Below are 20,994 nucleotides of genomic sequence, written 5' to 3'. Positions count from 1 at the left end.
GTTCTACAAGTTTAAGCCATACTTGGTGCCCCCTTCACCTCTTTTAAAAGGAGGGAAGGCTCACAGTCTGGAGTACTCGGTGTCAGTAAGTACTATTTACCAGGGAGCAATCTCTCAGAAACAGGGTAAACAGATATGTCCCGGGCCATTCCCGTCCACATGTTGGTTTATCAAGCATTGGGACTTTCCTGGCATTTGTGTTCAACACAAGGCCTCCGTCATGCCCGTTATGCACCTTGGGTGTTGGTATTTCGGTTGTAACCCCAGACCTCGGACAAGATTTGGTGGATAATGCGGCCAATTATCTCCATTGTCCTAAACTCTTTAGTGATTGTAGTGCTTGCAAGTTGATTGTAATACTTGGTGTAATAGAGTTAAATAAATGTGAAAATGAATTCAGAGTGTTGTTGTTACATTCCTAAGTAAAAGGAATAGTGGGAAAAGGCAAATCGATGGTGCCTACTGGAATGTTCAATTGTGAAAAATTGTAATATGATTACACAGATCTGGCGACTCAAATACTAAGAAGGTTACCAATTGCTGAGTCGACTTGGCGACTGTTCAATTAATATAGATTATTTTATGAATATACAAATAATCACACTTAATTGACGGAGCACCCCTAAGAAAATTAGGGAATGACAAGTACAACTTGTCTAAGCTCTTTCACAGGAAGTAGATAGTGGTACAAATTGACAAATTCCTCTACTTCCTCTTAAAATTTTCCCGCCAAGAGAGAGACATTGTCTTCCAAAGTGAATCTGAAAACCCACCCACCCAGCCCTCTTTTTCATATTAATGATGATGATAATCATTTCATGTACATCAACATGCAACAGTCATCTGCGTCTAGTTTTCTCTTTTTTCAGATTCATCGAAGGACCATACAATTGCTGACATCAAGATGAAATTCCTGGAGCAGCAAGACCACCTGAGGCATCAAATCTCAACTTTTGTGCATTGAAGTCCATGAACCATAACCTCTCCCAATAATTATAGTCCAAAAAAAAAACAAAAAAAAAACTCTATAATAGAGCCATCACTGCAGTGTCAAACAGATTGAATTTTTCAAACAGATTGACTTTAATCAAACTGTTAAGATCAAACATTCATAGCTTAATCCGTCGCATTGTCCTTTCCTGTCATCGGGTCTGGGGGGACTTAAAGGGGGGTTTCGGGACATTTCTGGCCTGTGTTTCTCCCATCTGTCAACCAAGACAGGGGGCATGTGTTGTTTAGTGGGGAAAGTGTCACCCCTCATGTAGTGTATGGTTGGGGTTCTACAAGTTTAAGCCATACTTGGTGCCCCCTTCACCTCTTTTAAAAGGAGGGAAGGCTCACAGTCTGGAGTACTCGGTGTCAGTAAGTACTATTTACCAGGGAGCAATCTCTCAGAAACAGGGTAAACAGATATGTCCCGGGCCATTCCCGTCCACATGTTGGTTTATCAAGCATTGGGACTTTCCTGGCATTTGTGTTCAACACAAGGCCTCCGTCATGCCCGTTATGCACCTTGGGTGTTGGTATTTCGGTTGTAACCCCAGACCTCGGACAAGATTTGGTGGATAATGCGGCCAATTATCTCCATTGTCCTAAACTCTTTAGTGATTGTAGTGCTTGCAAGTTGATTGTAATACTTGGTGTAATAGAGTTAAATAAATGTGAAAATGAATTCAGAGTGTTGTTGTTACATTCCTAAGTAAAAGGAATAGTGGGAAAAGGCAAATCGATGGTGCCTACTGGAATGTTCAATTGTGAAAAATTGTAATATGATTACACAGATCTGGCGACTCAAATACTAAGAAGGTTACCAATTGCTGAGTCGACTTGGCGACTGTTCAATTAATGTAACGTATCATAATTTGTTTAGTCCAAAAATAAATAATAATTACACTGTTTATTTTAGAAAAAGAGCACCAATAACAGATGTATAAAGGAATAAAATTACCAGATAGTGTGTACCCTTACCAAAACTAAATGTTTGCCGAAAATTTACGGCAAATAGATTTGTTTGGCATAACTATTCAACAAAACATTCCAGAAGTTTGCCGGTAGTAGTAAACAGTTGTAGCAAGGTTCTGGTAAACATTTGGGACTTTTAAAACAGATTTACCACTAGTGACAAACAGTTGCGGAAATTTTCTGGCAAAAAAATACAGAGTAAATTTCTTGATCCGTCTATCAAAACATAAAATGCGTCATGTCCTGTTAAATGACGTTCCATCGCATCGATTGACATATATGTGGATCGCGATCTGTGAATTGCTTACAAGTATTTTACTGTGTCGGATTTGACTTATGCTATGGTAATTTATAACGTTGTTAGATAAAACTTTAGTGAAAGAAAAAGTTGCAAATTTTTCTGCATTGTCTGTTGCATGCGAAGAACCAAGATGGCGGCCTTCGCTTCCTCTTTATGTTGCGAAGTGAATCTTTGCGCGGCGCAAGCAATTTTTATGTATCGGTACTTGTTTACCTTTTTTAATCAAAAGTGTGTAGAGTGTAGTTTTAACATTTTCTTTCAACGAACAAAGCTAATAGACCTATGTAATTACAATGTAACCTATCTTGATGCAGAATGTTACAAGCGGATCCAGGATTTTTTGAATATCATAAAGTTGAGTTGTTAGTTTGCCGTTAAAATCTATTTTCAATAAAATATCTAAGTTTAATTTCTACGTGAGAAAAAATATCTTGCTGTGGACTTCAATTCGACAACTCAACTGTATGAAAAACGGGATGATTTCAGCTTCTCCATCGTCAACTTCCCATATTTATGTAGCAATATTCCATTATCACCTGCATATGGTGTTTATATCTCTCAACTGATTCGATCCGCAAGAGCTTGTTTTGCGTATAGTAAGTTTTTTTTAAATGTTTCATATTTTGTATTTTCAACACATTTATACATACAAACTGTAATCTACACTCGCTCAGTCACTCTGTGCACCTTCTGTATCAACAATAACCATGCATTGTATATACATGTATGATATATATAATATATACATACACACACACACACACACACATATATATATATATATATATATATATATACACACATAGATATACACATTTCATATAAATATATTTTGATTTTCAACAAACTACAACCGCCGCGGTGCCCGAGAGGTTAGAGTGTTCGCCCCGCATGCGGAAGGCCGGGGTTCGAACCCCGGCCGCGACAGACCTAAGTCGTTAAAACAGGTAGTGACAGTTCCATCGCCAAACGCTCGGCATCAGGTGTGAATGTCAGGGGTCCTCGGAGATGACCTTAAAAACAGATGACCCGTGTTTTTGAAGCCCTTCACCGGTCTTTGTGACGTCTCCATATGAGTGAAAAATTCTCGAGCGAGACGTTACGCAAGATACAATCAATCAACACTACTTGTCCATTATAGTATCATACAATGCCCATTTATCAAAGCATTTTGAGTAATAAATGTGTTTTTTAGCTAACAAAAGAAGAATTTTTTTCAAACTTCCATCAATATTGCCTAGTAACACACTTCGTTTTGTGATTTTATAATCTTTTTCAAATGCATTGTACCATTTCACAAAATCTCTCCAGAAGGCAGATACATACACACAGTCATAAAAAATATGAGTGACTGTTTCTCTTTCGCTTTTGCAAAATGAACACAAGTCATTATCTACAAGTTTAAGTTTGTGAAGGAAAGAGTTTGTAGCTATATAACACATAAGAACACGGTATTGAAAATAAATTAATTTTGTTTCTTTTGTGCATAATGATGCATTCATATAATAAAATTCCCAACATTTTTCTGAAATAGTTTCACTGAGATAAGTTTCCCACTTCTCTCTTTTGAATTGTGGGGCTATGAACTCCTTTTCCTTCATAACTTGATATAAAAACTTAACATTAGAAGTAGAGTTAATTTTCTGTACAATAGACTGATTTGGACTCAACAATTCGTGATGTTTTTAAAATCAGCAATTTGTCTTTTAATTTTTTGGGGTACTTTTGAAATAAGACAATAATAGCTCAAAAAGTTCTTTTATAAACCACATCTTTTACATCAGTAAAGCATTTGAATATTCCATTCTGCAAAACTAAGTCATTCAAGGACTCAATGACAACCCAATTTGTATAAAAATTCCATTTTTTAACATCAACAAAGTTTCTTATATCTAAATTCAAATAATCTGTAACAGAAAGAGAGCTTTCTTTAACTCTTGATAGAGCTTTAAACACATCTTTCCAAAACACATTGTCAATGTGATTTACAAATTCATTAAGTTTTTCTTTGGAAAGGTGAAAAATGAAATCCACATTTCTAAGATTTGAAATATTATGCAACATATGTTGCAATATACCCTCATTATCTGCAAGGTACCTTTTGATCCATTTCAGCTTAATATAAGACGTAAAAGATGCCAAATATACCATATTTAGCCCCCCTTCATCATAATTATCCCAAACTGTATTTCTTTTTCAACTTTTCTACCTTGTGTCCCCAAATAAATTTAAAAAAATATTTTATTCAACTCTTCCAGTACTTGTTTAGGTGGGTCAGGCAATGCTGAAACTAAGTGTATGAGCTTTTGGAGTGCTAAAGTTTCGATAATTGTGATTTTACCTATTGGAGTTAAATCTCGTTTAGTCCACAGACCTAGCAATTTTTTAATGGCATTGATTTTAGATTGATAATTACATAAAGTCATGTCTTCCAGATTTTTTGTAAATACTATTCCGAGGAGCTTAAAATTGCTATTTCCCCATTTTATTTTCCGATCATTACACAAAGTTTCTGCCGAACCTGATTTGCTCCCCAACCAAATTGCTTGTGATTTTGAAATAATTAAACGTAGTCCAGAAATCATTCTAAACATATCTGATAGATTCTCTAAAGTGATTTTTCACTGCCATCATCGTCCGCATACTGGTCTAATTTGTTTTCTTTTCCAGCCACAATTATCCCCTTAATATTTCGATTTTCTTTAAGTGCTATTGCCAACAATTCTACTGTAATAATAAAGATATATGGTGCCAATGTATCTCCTTGTCTACACCCTCGTTCAAGACTGAGGAATTTAGATAAGTTTCCATTGTTAATGATACAACTGGTACTAGAGGTGTATAGAGTAAGAAACCATTTTACAATAAATTCCCCGAAATTGAAGGACCTGAGTGTCTTTACAATAAAATCCCATTCCAATGAATCAAATGCTTTTTTCAAAATCTAATAATAATAACAATCCTGACTGATTTTGCTTTTTTAGATAGTCAATCAAATCATACAAAAAACGAGTATTTTCACCAATAAACCGTCCCTTTATAAAACCCTTCTGAGTGTCACTTATGATACTTGTTAGTACTTTCTTTAAACAATCTGCTATGGCACTAGAACTAATTTTGTAATCAACATTTAATAAAGATAAGGGTCGCCAATTTTTTATAGAGCGTCTATCTTTTTCTTCTTTGGGAATACAAATTATTACATCTTGAGATTGAAACTGGGACAAATTTCCAATCTGGTATCCCTCATTTAATGAACGAATCACAAACGCAGCAATGTCTTTCCAGAAAAAAAAACTCAACTGTAAAACCGTCCGAACCTGGTGATTTTTTATTTTTCATATTCTTTAATTCTTCACTGCATTCCTGTAGTCTCAGTATACCTTCACATTTTTCTTTCTGTGAATTTGCTAATTTAACACTGTGTTTTAAAAAAATATCCTCACAGAATGCTGCTTGATTATTATCTCTTAATTAACTTTTGTAAAGATCCGAGTAAAAATTGACTTGTTCTGCTCAAATTTGCGTATGTTCTGTAATATGGTTTCTATCTGAGTCAATGAGCTTGGATATAGTTTTATTTACAAAGTTTCTCTTTTCCAATTTACAAAAAATATTCCGAACCCCAACCCCCCCAATTTCATACCAAGTAGCCTTTGACCGTAACATTAAACCTTCAACATAGTTAGCCCTTGAATTTTGTAATGCTTGCTGCTTTTCTTCAAGTAATTTTAAAATATCTGCCTTTCCTTATGCATTTACTACAGACTCCAATTCCAAAATTTCTTTTCTAATAATTTTTTTTTTGCTCTTATAGATGAGTATTCTATTGAAACTGATCGAAGTTTCATTTTGAGAATCTCCCAGAACAGCTGATCGCTAACTCTAAATTTCATATCTTCCTTTTGCCCCAAGTCACCAGATACCATATACTCTTCTATTATTTCCCCGATGAATTGTTTCACTCTGTCAATATATCCAGTTTCCAATAATAATTGAGAATTAAATTTCCAGTAGCCCTCTCCTCTTTTATTTTCACTTGTTTTAAATTTCAAAGAAAATTGCAGAATGGTCTGTTCTATAACCTGGAATAATTTTAGTTTCAAACATTTTACTAAATACACAGTCCGAAACTAAGAAATAATCTATTCTAGATTGAATTACTGGTTTTGATCTCCTCCAGGTGAAGTGTCGAGCTTCATCATTCCATATCCTCCATGGGTCATTGTTGTGTAACACGAATATTTTTACGTACGAATTACTCAGAAGTAGAACTTTTCATGAGTTACTGCCCTTGTCTTAAACTCCCCAGTTAGTACAATAAGATTTGTCAGTCGATATAGATGCTGACAGACACAGAAGTCTCCACGCGCACCACATAGGGCAAAGATGCCACCACACCTTGTACAGAGTACAACCCTTTATCGTATCCTGTAGTCCCACAGTGTAAGTTTTTATTATATTTTCATTTATTTATGACATGCAGTATTTATCAGTTTGGATGTAAGTGTAGGTAAACAATGTACCTGTTTGGCGGGAAATAGTTCGTGCATAGTCAACCATTGTTTATGAGATATATGTAGTAAAAGTAATCATTTCCTTTTATTCGATATTACTTTATAGTCATACTAGTATTTATATTTTTTGAATACTGCATGATTAATTGGTATAATGTGGTGTTAATTTTTTATACAAATTTTCATATTCTTAAAATACTCATTATTTGTCAATCGTGAGTGCATACCTTTATTGTAAGTTATTCTGAATTTCTTTATGTAATTGTGTATTTATTTTTGTTACAGCTTTTTACTAATTGAATAAACTAACGTACAGAAACCTAGTCTTTCGTGTCCGTACAGTCATATATTTCCAGTTCTGTCTTTATAGTTAGTATTTTTTAATGAGCCTTTTGATTGTTTAATCTTTTTACATTAAATGTGTCCTTATTTTTATCTTACAACATTCCAGTCACCACAAAAAATAATCGACAAACTTAGTGACCTCAGTAGGAATATTTTTTTTTTTTTAAAATATGGGCTATCCAAATTAGGACCATATAACTTAACTAATGTAAGTCTATTATCATTTGCTGTTTTAAAAATCTAAAATAATAAATCTACCAGAAGAGTCCTTTCGGACAGAGTGAATAGTGAATTCAAAATTTATTCGAAACATGATAGCAACACCTGCAGAACTGCTAGTATTACTACTAAAAATAGATTTATATCCCCATTCTGACTCCCAAAATCATTCAACATCTGGTGTACTATGTGTTTCTTGAAAACATATCATGGAAACATTTTTTGTCTTACCCAATTAACTACATCCTTGCACTTTTGATTACTTGGTGCAAATATACTTAAACTTTCTGCCTTACTAGACATATTTTTGTAAGAAATAAAAAAAAAAAGAAACCTTATACATATCTATGAATTGCTGAAATAAAGGTGAACACGCACACAGACACAAACACACCCAAAAACACACACTATGAGATACACATGTTACATTCTGAAGTCTATTGTTAGGCATAACTTAGAGCCCAAAGTCAAATGTCACACCTGTTTCTGGAAACTCCTCTCTGTTTGTGGTCATTTCATTTCTACTTCTTTCACATATGAATTTTTTGTCAATGTCATCGATGAAATCCATTTTATGTCTTTTCCCGCTTTTGTCCATGGGAAATATGTACCCGTTATAGTACCATACACTATCAATCACATGTCCGCGTTGTTCTGCTCTCAAATTTTTCAGTAACTGTGCATTCATGTTAGTGATGTGATCAACCATAATAAAATTGCTCTTAAGCTTCTCCCTCTTTGTGATGACCGCTTTCCTCACATCATTGGTAAGGAACTTAACAATCACTGGTCTTGGATGTTTTTCGCTGCTAGATGGTATCCGATGTATTGCCAGGATGTCTCGCTGGTCCAGCTGTACACCTGCCTTTTCTGCGACTATTGCACAGAATTCCTCTTAACTCGGTGCTCTGGCCAATCTAGAACTTCAGAGTACTTGTGCATCTATATCTAAGCTAAATTCTAATGTGTTCTTTTAAAAACCAAAAATCAATGTATGCACCCTGGGGTGCATGAGCCGAGTTGCATGTGGTACATTGTAATGTTGGGAATAATGAGGCATATTTATCATTGTGAAGAACTAGTTTCAGTTTTAAACTTTTCGAGTTACTGTCCAGAAACCATATTTGTCTGAAGTTTTCAATCTATTTTCGGTCACTGTGACCTTGACCTTTTTTCTCTAAAATCAATAGGGGCCTTGCTTTGCTGGTATCCAACAACATATCCAAGTTTCATTTGATTCAAATTAAAAAATTTCGAGTTATCCTCCGGAAACCAATTCTTTTTTGGAATTTTAAAACTATTTTCCGTCACTGTGACCTTGACCTATTTTCTCCTAAATCAATAGGGGTCTTCCTTACCTGGTACATAACAATATCTTTAAGTATCATTTGATTCGGACTTAAACTTTCTGAGTTATCATCCGGAAACCAAATATTTCTGAAATTTTCATTCTATATTCGGTCACTGTGACCTTGACCTTTGACTTATTTTCTCCAAAATCATTAAGGGTCTTCCTTACAATATATCAAAGCTTCATTTGATTCGGATTTGAACTTTCTGAGTTATCATCCGGAAACCAAATTTTTCTGAAATTTTCATTCTATTTTCGGTCAGTTACCTTGACCTTTGACCATTTTTCTCCAAAACCAATAGGGGTTTTCCTTACCTGGTACCCAACAATATATCAAAGTTTCATTTGATTAGATTGTAAACTTTTCGAGTTATCATCCGGAAACCAATTGTTGACGCCCACCCGCCCGCCCGCATCACCAAACCAATAGTCAAGTTCAACTTCATTGCAACTCGGCTAAAAATGTCCCTGAAATGGCCCATACTGACGAAATACTTTACATAATATATGATATATTAACACTATTTGACTATTTTGAACCCACCTTAGAGTTTTGGTGAAGTAATGCTTGATCCGACTGTCAAAGAAATAAATCCGTCACACTTTACCCGATGATGTCACGTCACATTGACCTGTTGGTCAAGATCAGTCACTTGCTTCATAAACATATTACGCTTCTAGTTTGAATTTTAAATTCAAATGAATTTAAGAACAATTTTTTAATAATTTCGTGCATTCATTATTTATGTTATATTCATTAATATCATACACAGTGAAATATGAAACTTGATTATTAGGAAGTCACAAAAAGGTCAAAATTAGATATTCCTTATGTAACATAAATGATACATGTACAACCAATCATTGGGTCAAATGATGTCTGTCGTGTTTCATACCGATTGTTAGGCCATTTCTTGGGACACTGATTTTGACTACGGATAAGTTTATTTACATGATCGAGATGTAGGGATCACGGCGGGTGTGACCGGTCGACAGGGGATACTTACTCCTCCTAGGCAGCTGATCCCACCTCTGGTATATCCAGGGTCCGTGTTTGCCCAACTCTCTATTCTGTATTGCTTATAGAATTTATTAGATTGCACTGTTCGTTATTTTCACCTTTCACGTAGTTGACCAAAGACAAAATGAAAGGTCGTTCATAATTTCAAAATTTGAACCGCATTATTGCGAATGTGTTTATAATGGTAGTTTTTGTCCGGTGCGATGATTTAAGGGCAAAATTATGAATAAACGTGGTTTCTTCTCGTCAAACGCAATTATTGAAAACGTAATGAACTATATACCAGGCACTGTACAACCTAATTTTGTTAAAATATTTTAACCTTAAAGTTAATAAGTCCCAACCCATTCGATATCTAACACATTGGACATTTTTTGACTTATTACTTAGTTTTTAGATCTGTGTCATCACATAATAATATAAAATTTCTTGTGTTTATCCATGTGTTTGTCCACACCAGTAACTGTTAATAAATTATTACAAAAAGTCGTAACAGTGACTTCTATAATCACGGAAAAAAATTAAGAACATCGAAAATATCAGATGAATATCGTATTTAAGAATTTATCGATGTGCCAAATCGTTGGTCTCGGGAGGGAATCCGATGTCTTTCGTTGATCGAGATGTATATAAGTAATATACACGTATGTCCTAATTATACATTTGCATAGAATTATAAATATCGGCCTTGTCAAAAGTAATGCAAACTAATCGCAACCGCTCGGGTTGTTCTTCGGCTGGCCGGGAAGCCCCCGAGAATGTGCGATTGGTTGTAGACCTAAGCATCTATGATGGTTCTGGGTGCTTCGTTCTGGACCTTTCCAGAAGACTGATTAAGGAGTAAAATCACGGACTGAATAAACAAACAGGCATATTTTATTTATTCACAATCATCAAAACTTATTTCTTCTGTAAGACAACAAGAGATGTTTGTAAAACACATATGCCCCCATGGTGCAAAATTGAAAAGAGTTATACACACACATCATTTATTTGATAGTAGTATCATCAATTCAAAATATTGAGCAGACAATATCTTCCTATGTCAAGAGTGAATTGACCATGTGACCTAAATATCAATAGGGGTCATCTACGCCTTATGCTGTACCAGTGTACCAAGTTTGGTGTCAATCAAGCAAATCATTCTTAAAATATAGGAGACAATATATTACTATGTCCAGTTCAACAATTGACTTTTGACCTCAAATTCAATACGGGTCATCTTCTCCTGAAGATGTACCAGTGTACTAAGTTTGATGTCCGTCAAGCAATAGGGTTATCAAGATATTGAGTGGACAGTATATTACTATGTTCAGTTTGACCTTTGACCATGTGACCTCAAAATCAATAGGAGTCATCTGCTCCTGAATATACACCACTGTACTAAGTTTGATGTCCGTCAAGCAAAGGGTTCTCAAGATATTGAGCGGACAGTATATTCCAATGTCCAGGTTGACCCTTGACCTTTAAACATGTGACATCAAAATCAATAGGGATCATCTCCTCCTGAAGATGTACCAGTGTACCAAGTTTGATGTCTGTCAAGGAAAGGGTTCCATTGATATTGACCGGACAGTATATTCCTATGTCCAGTTTGACCCTTTACCATGTGACCTCAAAATCAATAGGGGTCATCTTCTCTTGAAGACGTACCAGTGTACCAAGTTTGATATCTGTCAAGCAAAGGGTTCTCAAGATATTGAGCGGACAGTATATTTCCATGGCTAGTTTTACCCTTGACCTTTTACCATGTGACCTCAAAATCAATAGGAGTCATCTTCTCCTGAAGATATACCAGTGTACTAAGTTTGATGCCTGTCAAGCAAAGTGTTCTCAAGATATTGAGCGGGCATTATATTCTTAAGTCCAGTTGACCCTTGACCATGTGACCTCAAAATCAATAGGGGTCATCTTCTCCTGAAGATGTACCAGTGTACCAAGTTTGATGTCTGTCAAGCAAAGGGTTCGCAATATATTGAGCGGACATTATATTCCTATGTCCAGAGTAGATTGACCCTTGACCTTTTGACCTGAAAAACAATAAGGGTCCTCTTCTATTCATAACCAACCCACATATGAAATATCATTATCATCAAGTGAAAGGTTTTCAAGATATTGAGCGGACAACATGTGGTCTACAGACCGACCGACCGACAGTTGCAAAACAATATGCCCCCTCTTTTTCAAAGGGGGGCATAAAAATCAAGCATCGATGAATCACGGATTGAAGAAAGGAACAGGCATATTTTATTCATGCAACAATCATCAAAACTGATTTCTTCTGTAAGATCAAAATCAAGCATCGATAAACAACGGATTAACTTCATATCGTATTGTTTTATGTTGTCATTAAAGAAAAAAACTGGCTTAGATCCGCCAAAGCATGTATACTACGTTACTTTCATTTTTGCTATTTGAGGATAGTTTATCGAAAACGAAAATGGTTTTTTTAAATTTATTTCATGATATTTACTAATCAAGTATAGCTTACAGACTTCACCTCTTTAAATATATGAAACAATATTAGAGGTTCAAGCAGTGACTCTGGATCAAGCGTTTCAGAGTTTATTGGCAAACTTTATTAATTCATAAGGATAGATACATGTATTTTTGCCGTCTTCTTTACTTATTTGTTGGTGAATTTTGTCTCACCTAGACATTCAAGATTATAACAATAAATTAACCCCTACACAGAAGAGCTCTTCTCTTATTCAGCTCTCCACTCAGTTCTTGGGTGTGGGTCTGTGTCAGTGGTTATGGATTAAATTAAATTTATTGTTGATTAGTGGTGAATTTAAGAGATGCATGCTTATTGACTGATTGTTAGTGGTCACTAACTACCATGGATATTGACCGTTGTTTAGTGGTTGTTTTTGTGTAGTTATTGACTGTTCTCTGGTTTATCTTTGTGACCTTATGAAAATGCTGTTTACTTAGGGTCGCAGTAGCCTAGTATTTAGCGCGCAACTTGTATGTTCTGGGTTTGATTCGCGATCCCGAGGCAGCTTCAAACCTAAGCTGTTTAATATATTAAGTAGTGACTGGTACAAGCTTCCATCATGTAAAGTCTTTTGGATCATACTTTAGAAACGGAGATCCCGTATCGAGATAGGCGATGACAAGATCTGTCACAACTTTAAGGGTCATGCATAGGTTAAATTTTGTCGCACTTCACCCACAGCTTGTGACGTCTGAAATTACCGAATAATGGGAAGTAAGATAAAACAAAGTTTGGTTCGTGGATGCTGGTTTCCAGGGACGTTTTTGGTTACTGGCTCCTAGATGATGAGTAGATGCTAGCTTATGTGGACTGGCATGTGTTGACTAATAATAGCTAGCTGCAATGGTTGTATTGACATTTGTGTAGTGGTTGCTACTTGTATGAATTTGTAGACGCTTTGTTGCTTTATCTATTGTTGGTTATCAATTGAACTACTGGTCATTGCTTAGTAGTTGCTAGCTACTCTGGATTTATACTTAATTCGTGGAATTCTTGATTAGTGGTTGGTAGCTTGTGATGACTTATTGACTATTCCTTAGTGGTTAGTGGGATTTTAGACTTGATATAGCAATTCAGAGTAAGTCCTGCCAATAATCATTGTTAATAAATGTGCCAGCATCCGGTCTGATAAACGGTTAATTTCTTTATTGCAGAAGGTAGTATGAAAATGAGATTTTCTGATGTTCCGACATTGAAGCAAATGACTAAGATGTTTAAGTGGTTACAACCAGGAGGAAGACATAAACCAGAAGAATGTCTGTCCAGACACAAAGTAGCGGTGCTGATTCCCTATAGAAATAGACAGGAGCATCTTAATATCCTGTTGTATGTTTTACACCCGATGCTGAAACATCAACTCTTGGACTATGGCATTTTTGTCATTGAACAGGTGTAGTATAGTCTTATTTCTACGTAAAGCAATTCCTTTGTTCTAAAGATTTTACTGAACCAGCTTTTAAAGCAAAGGTAAAACTTAAATGCATATTACCTCAGATTTCAATTGACTTAACATTTGGAGAATTCCAACGCAAAATAATCAATATTAATTTTCTTTGGTTACCCGAGTCATTTGCTGGTATTTTCAGATTGTGTCCGTCGTTGTGCGTTCAAAATTCAAACTTTTGAACTTCTCAAAAGTTGGATTAGCAACTAACATGATAAAAAAAAGTGCGTTTCTATTGCCTCATTATTTAGATTTATCCTTGCAAAATTGTCGTAATTTTGTGTTCATAAAATAGCAAAATGAAGTACTAAAGTGTTGTTTTGGTGATTGTACAATCTGATATCCCTTATATTATATATGAACCAGTGCTACATTATACATGTGATGTAAGCACGTGTTGTGCGTGTATTCAAATCTATAATTCTCATTTTTAGTGGGAGGAATGTCTGAAGAGTTATTGCCATGACGCCGATGTCTGCATTAGACTGTCACACTCTAAGGGGAAAGAATTTGGCTTTACTTTTCCTGAATGATGGGGCTTTAATACTTCACATGCATACATATATGTCTCATGACCAGGCGTTTCATTTGTACTTAAGACTCTTGGCCTCGAACTTTGACCTACTTTTCAAAAACCTGTAAACCATGCTATATCTTTTGAACCAAAGAGGATAGGGCTTCAATATTTCAAATATAAATTGCTATGACTATGTCTTTTATTTGGTATGATGATTTTTGACCGAGACCATGTGTTGTGACCTATTGTAAAAATAACATTAACCATGGCTGTATATTTTGCTTTAGTGACCTTTACTTTGGACTTTGACCTACTTTTCGAAAACTTCAAATCGGCTATATATTTTAAACTGAAGGGGATAGACCTTAGACCTTTAATACTTCACATATATATTCCTTGTAACTAGGCCCTTCATTTGTTACCAAGTCTTTCAACCTTATCATCTTCACAAGTCAAGGTTTATTGATTCGTTACCTCGCACTAACCCTTGACATCAGTCGCTATTAAAAGTTAGGCTCGAGAAGAAGGATGACTCAATATGCTAAAATTAATCAGCCAATGGGATTTCTTGTTTCAGATGAAAGTTTGGTAAGGGAATAAACAGAAAGTAAAAAATGGCGTCCGTTGACGAAAAGATATATGAAAAACATCAAATCGATCATTTGACTGAAAACGAAAAGCTTTCGATATCATGTATCAGAGAAGAAAAGATGTTTTTATTGGGACTAAAACCGGCAGTGGTAAATCGCTATCTTACGAAGTTGTTCCCATTATTTTGGACAATTTGTTTAATTTGTTAAAACATAGTCGACAAACGTACTTCGACAATCCATCATTTTCATTCGGCTCATACTCCAAAACCTCGTATAATTGTTTCTTCAAATAAAACGAACTCCCGAAAATCGATTGACGGTATCTGTCTTGTACTAATTGGCCACAAATTCTACACCATAATGCCGTCGCCATGCGTGTTTACGGTTTAGTTTTGTTTTCGACCGATTATAAAAGCCGTTGTCTGATTGGTTTGCAGCTTCAGACTTTTAATCTAGTGACCTTAAGATTTTACATACATTACATTAAAATTTTAAACCAATGCGGATAATTGAAGTAGTCACGCTTCCCGGCGAGCGATGTTGTCTTCTGACACTTGTTAAACTCTATAAGCAGTGGGGGAAGTGTAAATATACTAAAGCTACCGAACACGGATGATACTATCTTAGACATCTTTAAATTACATATCCGGCTTTAGCAAGTTGAATCAGGTCAAATATAATTTGGTTTCTAAATTTCAAAATACTCACCGCTGTACATGTACCAGGATATACCTCGCAAATACTTTCTGAAGAACCAACCGTGTTGACTCGTTGATGTGAGCCTTTATTAGATTGATTGTGGTTGTTGAGAATATTTCATAACAAATTTCTATACAATGTTTATTCCTATGTAAATCTTTAAAATCCTATTGCGATCCCGCGGTGGAACAGTCTTGAATGAAAGTTGAATATACCAAACAGTGATCAATCTCATAATTCCAATACGGAATACAAAATAGAAGGTAGGGCAAACACGGATCCCTGGACATACCAGAAGTGGGATCAGGTGCATAGGAGGTGTAAACATCCCCATCTCGACCGGTCACACCCGCCGTAAGCCTTAGATCTATCAGATAAACGGAGTAATCCATAGCCTAAATCGGTTTGCCAAGAGCGACCTACATGTAACAATCGGTATGAAACGTCATACAACATTTGACCCAATGATTTGTTGTATTGTATTGGCAAATTAGATCATTATAACGAGCATAGAATTTGCGAAATGCCGACTTCAAACGAGACTGTTGAAACTCTTATAACATCAACTTGTTTGTCAGTAGCCTGTCATGATTTATAAACTGAATTTTTGAGGACCCTGTGGTGTCTTTTATTTCAAGTTCACAGGGATATGTCGAATTGACATATGAATGAAAATGATTATTATTAAGAGATTAAACGTCGTCGATATATCTACAATGTAAGTATCGCATTGAAGGTTACAGCAAGATATTATTTCTTCTCACGTATAAGTTTTTGAATACTTTCTGCTTCATAAGAATATAAAAACAGGTCAGCTAGCAAAGGGGGCTAAGGAGCACACTTCCTGCACATGGGAATTCTAAAAAACTGTTGGAAGACCTGATCACCAATATTTTTAAAGATATTGACAATAAATAACTAAAAGTATTGTTCGTCTTTTTCGCATCTAAAAATGTCCGTAGCTACTCCGTAACCCTTTAATGACAGTATTAAATATTCAAGGATAAGAAAGACCAATGGATCTATTGCGGATATGTTTTTGTTTTCAGATTCAAGGGGGTTAGGTACATTTTGATGGATCAAATAGGGGGTGGAGTCTATCATATACCTCTTTGGGTCAAAATTAATTCCATATTTCAACAGATATAACGAGACAAATATGATAGAGTCCTGGGGTCTTGATTGATCACTGTTCGTTATCTTTACCTTGCATGAGAAGATAATGATTGTGCCTATACAAACTATTATCAAGGTCAATGGACTCCAGTGACTTTGACCTCTGACCATTAACATAAAATATAGTACAACGTAAAACCGGGGCAAATGAGAAAATAATGACTGGGCCTACAAACTAGTATCACAGTCAAGGGACTCCAGTTACCCTGACCTCCGACCATGAAAATAGTACAACTTTAAAACCGGGACCAATAGCGTCTGGGATCTTTAGAAATGATAAGAGGGTGATAGGACCTACAAATTAATATCAAGGTGTGTCACTCTGGAATCTGGCCTTGGAACATAAAGTTGGTATTACTTCAGAACCAGGTCTAACAGAGACATGGGATCTTCTGGAAGGATGATGGAATCTGCTAGGTCAAGTGACTCCAATGATCTCTGACCTTAAAGCATAAATATGGTGTAACTTTATAATTGGAATTGATAGAGAAATGGGGTCTTCAGAATTGATAAGAGGAAACAAACGTGTAGAGGTCACCCAGCCAAGTGCTGATCACGCTCGCCGTTGTTTAACTTGCGTGATCAAGAGAGAGAGAGAGACTCTACCACATCACTAGAAAAGCTACATGTAGCTCACTAATGAGGCATCATAAGTTACCTCTTACACTGTCCGCTATACCAGTATCAAGATCAAATGACAGACTCTCTTGACTTTTGACCTTGATCATAAAAACCCGTATTACTTTGGAATTGAGACCAATAGAAACATGAAATATTCATCAATATCCCGGTGATAAAAGAATGTTGTAACATACAAAGTAGTATCTCCAGTTACATTAATCTTGGTCATAAACACTCGAATTACTTTACAACCAGGATCGAGAGACATGATAAAAGATTTTAAAAAAAACTGTTGTGACTTACAAGTATCGATGTCTAGTGACCTCTTACTTTGAACATAAAAACCGATATAAGTTCAAAGCCAGGACTGATGTAGACCTAGGATCTTTAGAAATTATTAGAGGATGGCGAGACCTACAAACTAGTATCATGGTCAAGTGACTACGGTGACCTTGATTTTAAAAAAACTGGTATAACTTTAGAACCAGAACTGTTAGAGATCTGGGGTCTTTAAAAATGATGAGAGGATATTGGAATCTACAAACTATGACCAAGGTCAAGTGACGCCAGTTTTACTAGAGAAAACAAAGGAATATTCTTTATAATCAAAAGTCTTTGTGAACTAGGTTCTTAAATAAAATTAGAATTGACAGGTATTTTGTGCAAGGGGTTTATTAATGTGGGGGAAATAGAAGTATTCGGATAAAGTCCATTTTTATACAGCCAGTATTTCGTTTGGGAGACTTTCTAGTCGGTAGGATGTAATCATGTCTTCCTTCTGTGGTGTGTTATCTACATAGGTGATTGCGACATCCCATGCCCTTCTTTATAACAGTTATATAATTTATTGTATATTTATTTTTCAGAGCAATGGTACATTGTTCAATCGGGGGTTGCTCTTCAACATAGGATACGTGGAGGCATTAAAAGTTGATAACTATTCCTGTTTTGTTTTTCATGATGTTGATCTTGTACCTGAAAACGATAAAATCTTGTACGGATGTATAGACAGTCCAATTCATCTGTCTGCAGCAATTGATATATTTAATTACAGGTACGTTAACAAAGCTGGTTTAATATCATTTGTAAGAAATCTAAATATTATTACATTTGACCTGACAAGATACACTGCGAATTGGTTTTTACGGTGTTTTCACTACTACATTTACCACAAAGCCAACACAAAGGAAATGTGGACTTAAATTACACTATTGCACCAATAATCAGTCGAGACTGTAGTTCTCCTAATTGAGAATTCGTGGTCGGTCACGAGAAAATAAATATAATTATAAATTCGCCTACATCTTCACAAGTCAAGAGTTATTGATTCGTTACCTCGCACTAACCCTTGACAACAGTTGCTATTTAAAAGTTGGGCTCGAGAAGCATATGATTGGCCTGAAGCTGCAAACCAATCAGACAACGGCTTTCATAATCGGTCGAAAACAAAACTAAACAGGAAACACGCATGGCGTCGGCAGATACCATCAATTGATTTTCGGGAGTTCGTTTTGCTTGAAGAAACAATTAGACTAGGTTTTGGGGTATGAGCTGTATGAAAATGATGGATTGTCGAAGTACGGTTGTCGACTATGATTAAACAAATTGTCCAAAATAATGGGAACAACTTCGTAAGATAGCGATTTACCACTGCCGGTTTTAGTCCCAATAAAAACATCTTTTCCTTCTCTGATACATGATATCGAAAGCTTTTGGTTTTCGGTCAAATGATCGATTTGATGTTTTTCACATATCTTTTCGTCAACGGACGCCAATTTTTACTTTCTGTTTATTCCCTTACCAAACTTTCATCTGAAACAAGAAATCCAATTGGCTGATTAATTTTTGCATATTGCGTCATCCTTCTTCTCGAGCCCAACTTTTAAATAGCGACTGATGTCAAGGGTTAGTGCGAGGTAACGAATCAATAACCCTTTACTTGTGAAGATGATTGGCCTAAGCCTAACGATATCCACAATTTTTACCATCTCTGCTGGTGTTTGAATTGTACAAACAATAATTTACAAGAGGTTGTCAAAAAAGTTTCAAATTTTGGACACTTCCTAATCAGGCCATATACACGTAATTTACAATTATTTACCTTACAATTGGTTATCAATAAAAATACCGACTATTAAAATATCCGTCACCGCCGCGGTGGCCGAGAGGTTGGAGCGTACGCCCCGCATGCCGAAGGCCGGGGTTCGAATCCCAGGCGCGACAAACCTAAGTCGTTAAAAAGGTAGTGACAGTTCTATCGTCAAACGCTCGACATCAGGTGTGAATGTTAAGGGTCCTCGGAGATGACCTTAAAAACGGATGACCCGTGTCACAGAAAATGTGGCACGCTAAAGAACCCTCACTGCTCAATGGCCGTAAGCGTCGAGCATAGGCCTACATTTGAAGCCCTTCACTGGTCTCGGTCCATATCTGAAAAATTCTCGAGCGAGACGTTAAGCAAGATACAATCAATCAATCAAATATCCGTGTTTTGCATACTCAGTGCAACATCAATAATTAACATTTGGTACGACGGCGAGTTAATACGTAACCAGCCTAACTTATTTCGGGCTGAGATCCACCTCTTCTTTTTCTATGTAATTGCCCTCTAGTGTGATGCACTTAAACCAACGGTGTTCAAGTGCCATCAGCCCTGAACTGAAGAGGTCAGATCTTTTCCATTGACCCACTCTTCAACTGCCGTCACGACTTCTTCGTCAGACCGGAAATGACGTCTACTGATATCCTTTTACAAGTTTGGGAATAGGAAGAAGTCGCTAGGAGCTAGGTCAGGCGAATAGGCAAGCTGTAGTATTAATTCTTCCCTGTTTCGCTCTACAGCATCCATTGCAACTTTGCAGGTGTGGACCCTCGCGTTGTCCTGTTGCAGCAAAACACCTTTAGAGAGTTTACCTCGACGTTTTTCACGGATGGTGGTTCTCAGCTGGTCTAGCAAGTTTGCATAGTACACTCCAGTTATTGTACTTCTCTTGGGTAAAAAGTCCAACATAATAACGCTTTTTGTGTCCCAAAATACTGTGGCCATCACCTTGCCAGCAGATGGTTGCGTCTTGAACTTCTTTGGCCTCGGGGATCCAGGCCCTTCCCACTGACGACTCTGAGCTTTATTCTCTGGCTCGTTAGCTTGCGCATATCTAAATGATAAATTTTCAACATCGTTCTCAAAGAGATTTTCAACATCGTTCTCAAAGAGAAAGACAGGCGTTCCTCGATAGAATAACGACTGCTCATAAAACCTAGCTTCATCATTATGACCTGGAAACAAAGCAAGTGTCAAACCAGTTGAGAGGACCCGACTCTTCCCCACCTAGAACGCTAATAAAATTTCCAGATTTTGTTGAAAGCCTATGTTCATCATATTTTTGATACACGTGGGGTACTTCTAAGTCTCAAACACTGAAATAAATTGACAATATGTTGGAACGATTAATTTCACTGAGCATGTTCTCCGGTATCATGTGAATGCACACAGGGAACAAGCATTAAATTTACGGAAAGACAATAATGTAATTTTGCTTCCTTCGGAGCCTCTGAATAAGTTTGGAATATGAAAGAATATGAACCTTATTTTTTTCTGTCCAAGAACGTCTAAAACAACAAATTTCAACACCAAGATGACAGCTTGTGTTGCTTTAATTCGTGTCTTTTCCTGATAATATAAATATTTCCTCTTGAAGATGATATAACCTTAAGAAATAGTCTGTATT

General features: G+C 36.2%; 1 protein-coding gene across 7 annotated transcripts in view; it reads left to right on the top strand.

The window, feature by feature from the left end:
* LOC125647206 (beta-1,4-galactosyltransferase 1-like) overlaps positions 1-20,994 on the top strand; it is a 73,676-nt gene that overhangs the window by 35,349 nt on the left and 17,333 nt on the right. For all 7 annotated transcript variants that reach the window (XM_056156559.1, XM_056156556.1, XM_056156563.1 and 4 more), the window contains exons 2-3: positions 13,371-13,606; positions 18,133-18,320. In XM_056156559.1, the coding sequence (XP_056012534.1) occupies positions 13,371-13,606; positions 18,133-18,320 (424 nt within the window). The remainder of the gene's footprint in view (positions 1-13,370; positions 13,607-18,132; positions 18,321-20,994) is intronic.

Source organism: Ostrea edulis, chromosome 1 (assembly GCF_947568905.1).
Source record: "Ostrea edulis chromosome 1, xbOstEdul1.1, whole genome shotgun sequence".
NCBI classification, from domain to species: domain Eukaryota; kingdom Metazoa; phylum Mollusca; class Bivalvia; order Ostreida; family Ostreidae; genus Ostrea; species Ostrea edulis.
This window is presented reverse-complemented; position numbering and strand designations above follow the sequence as displayed.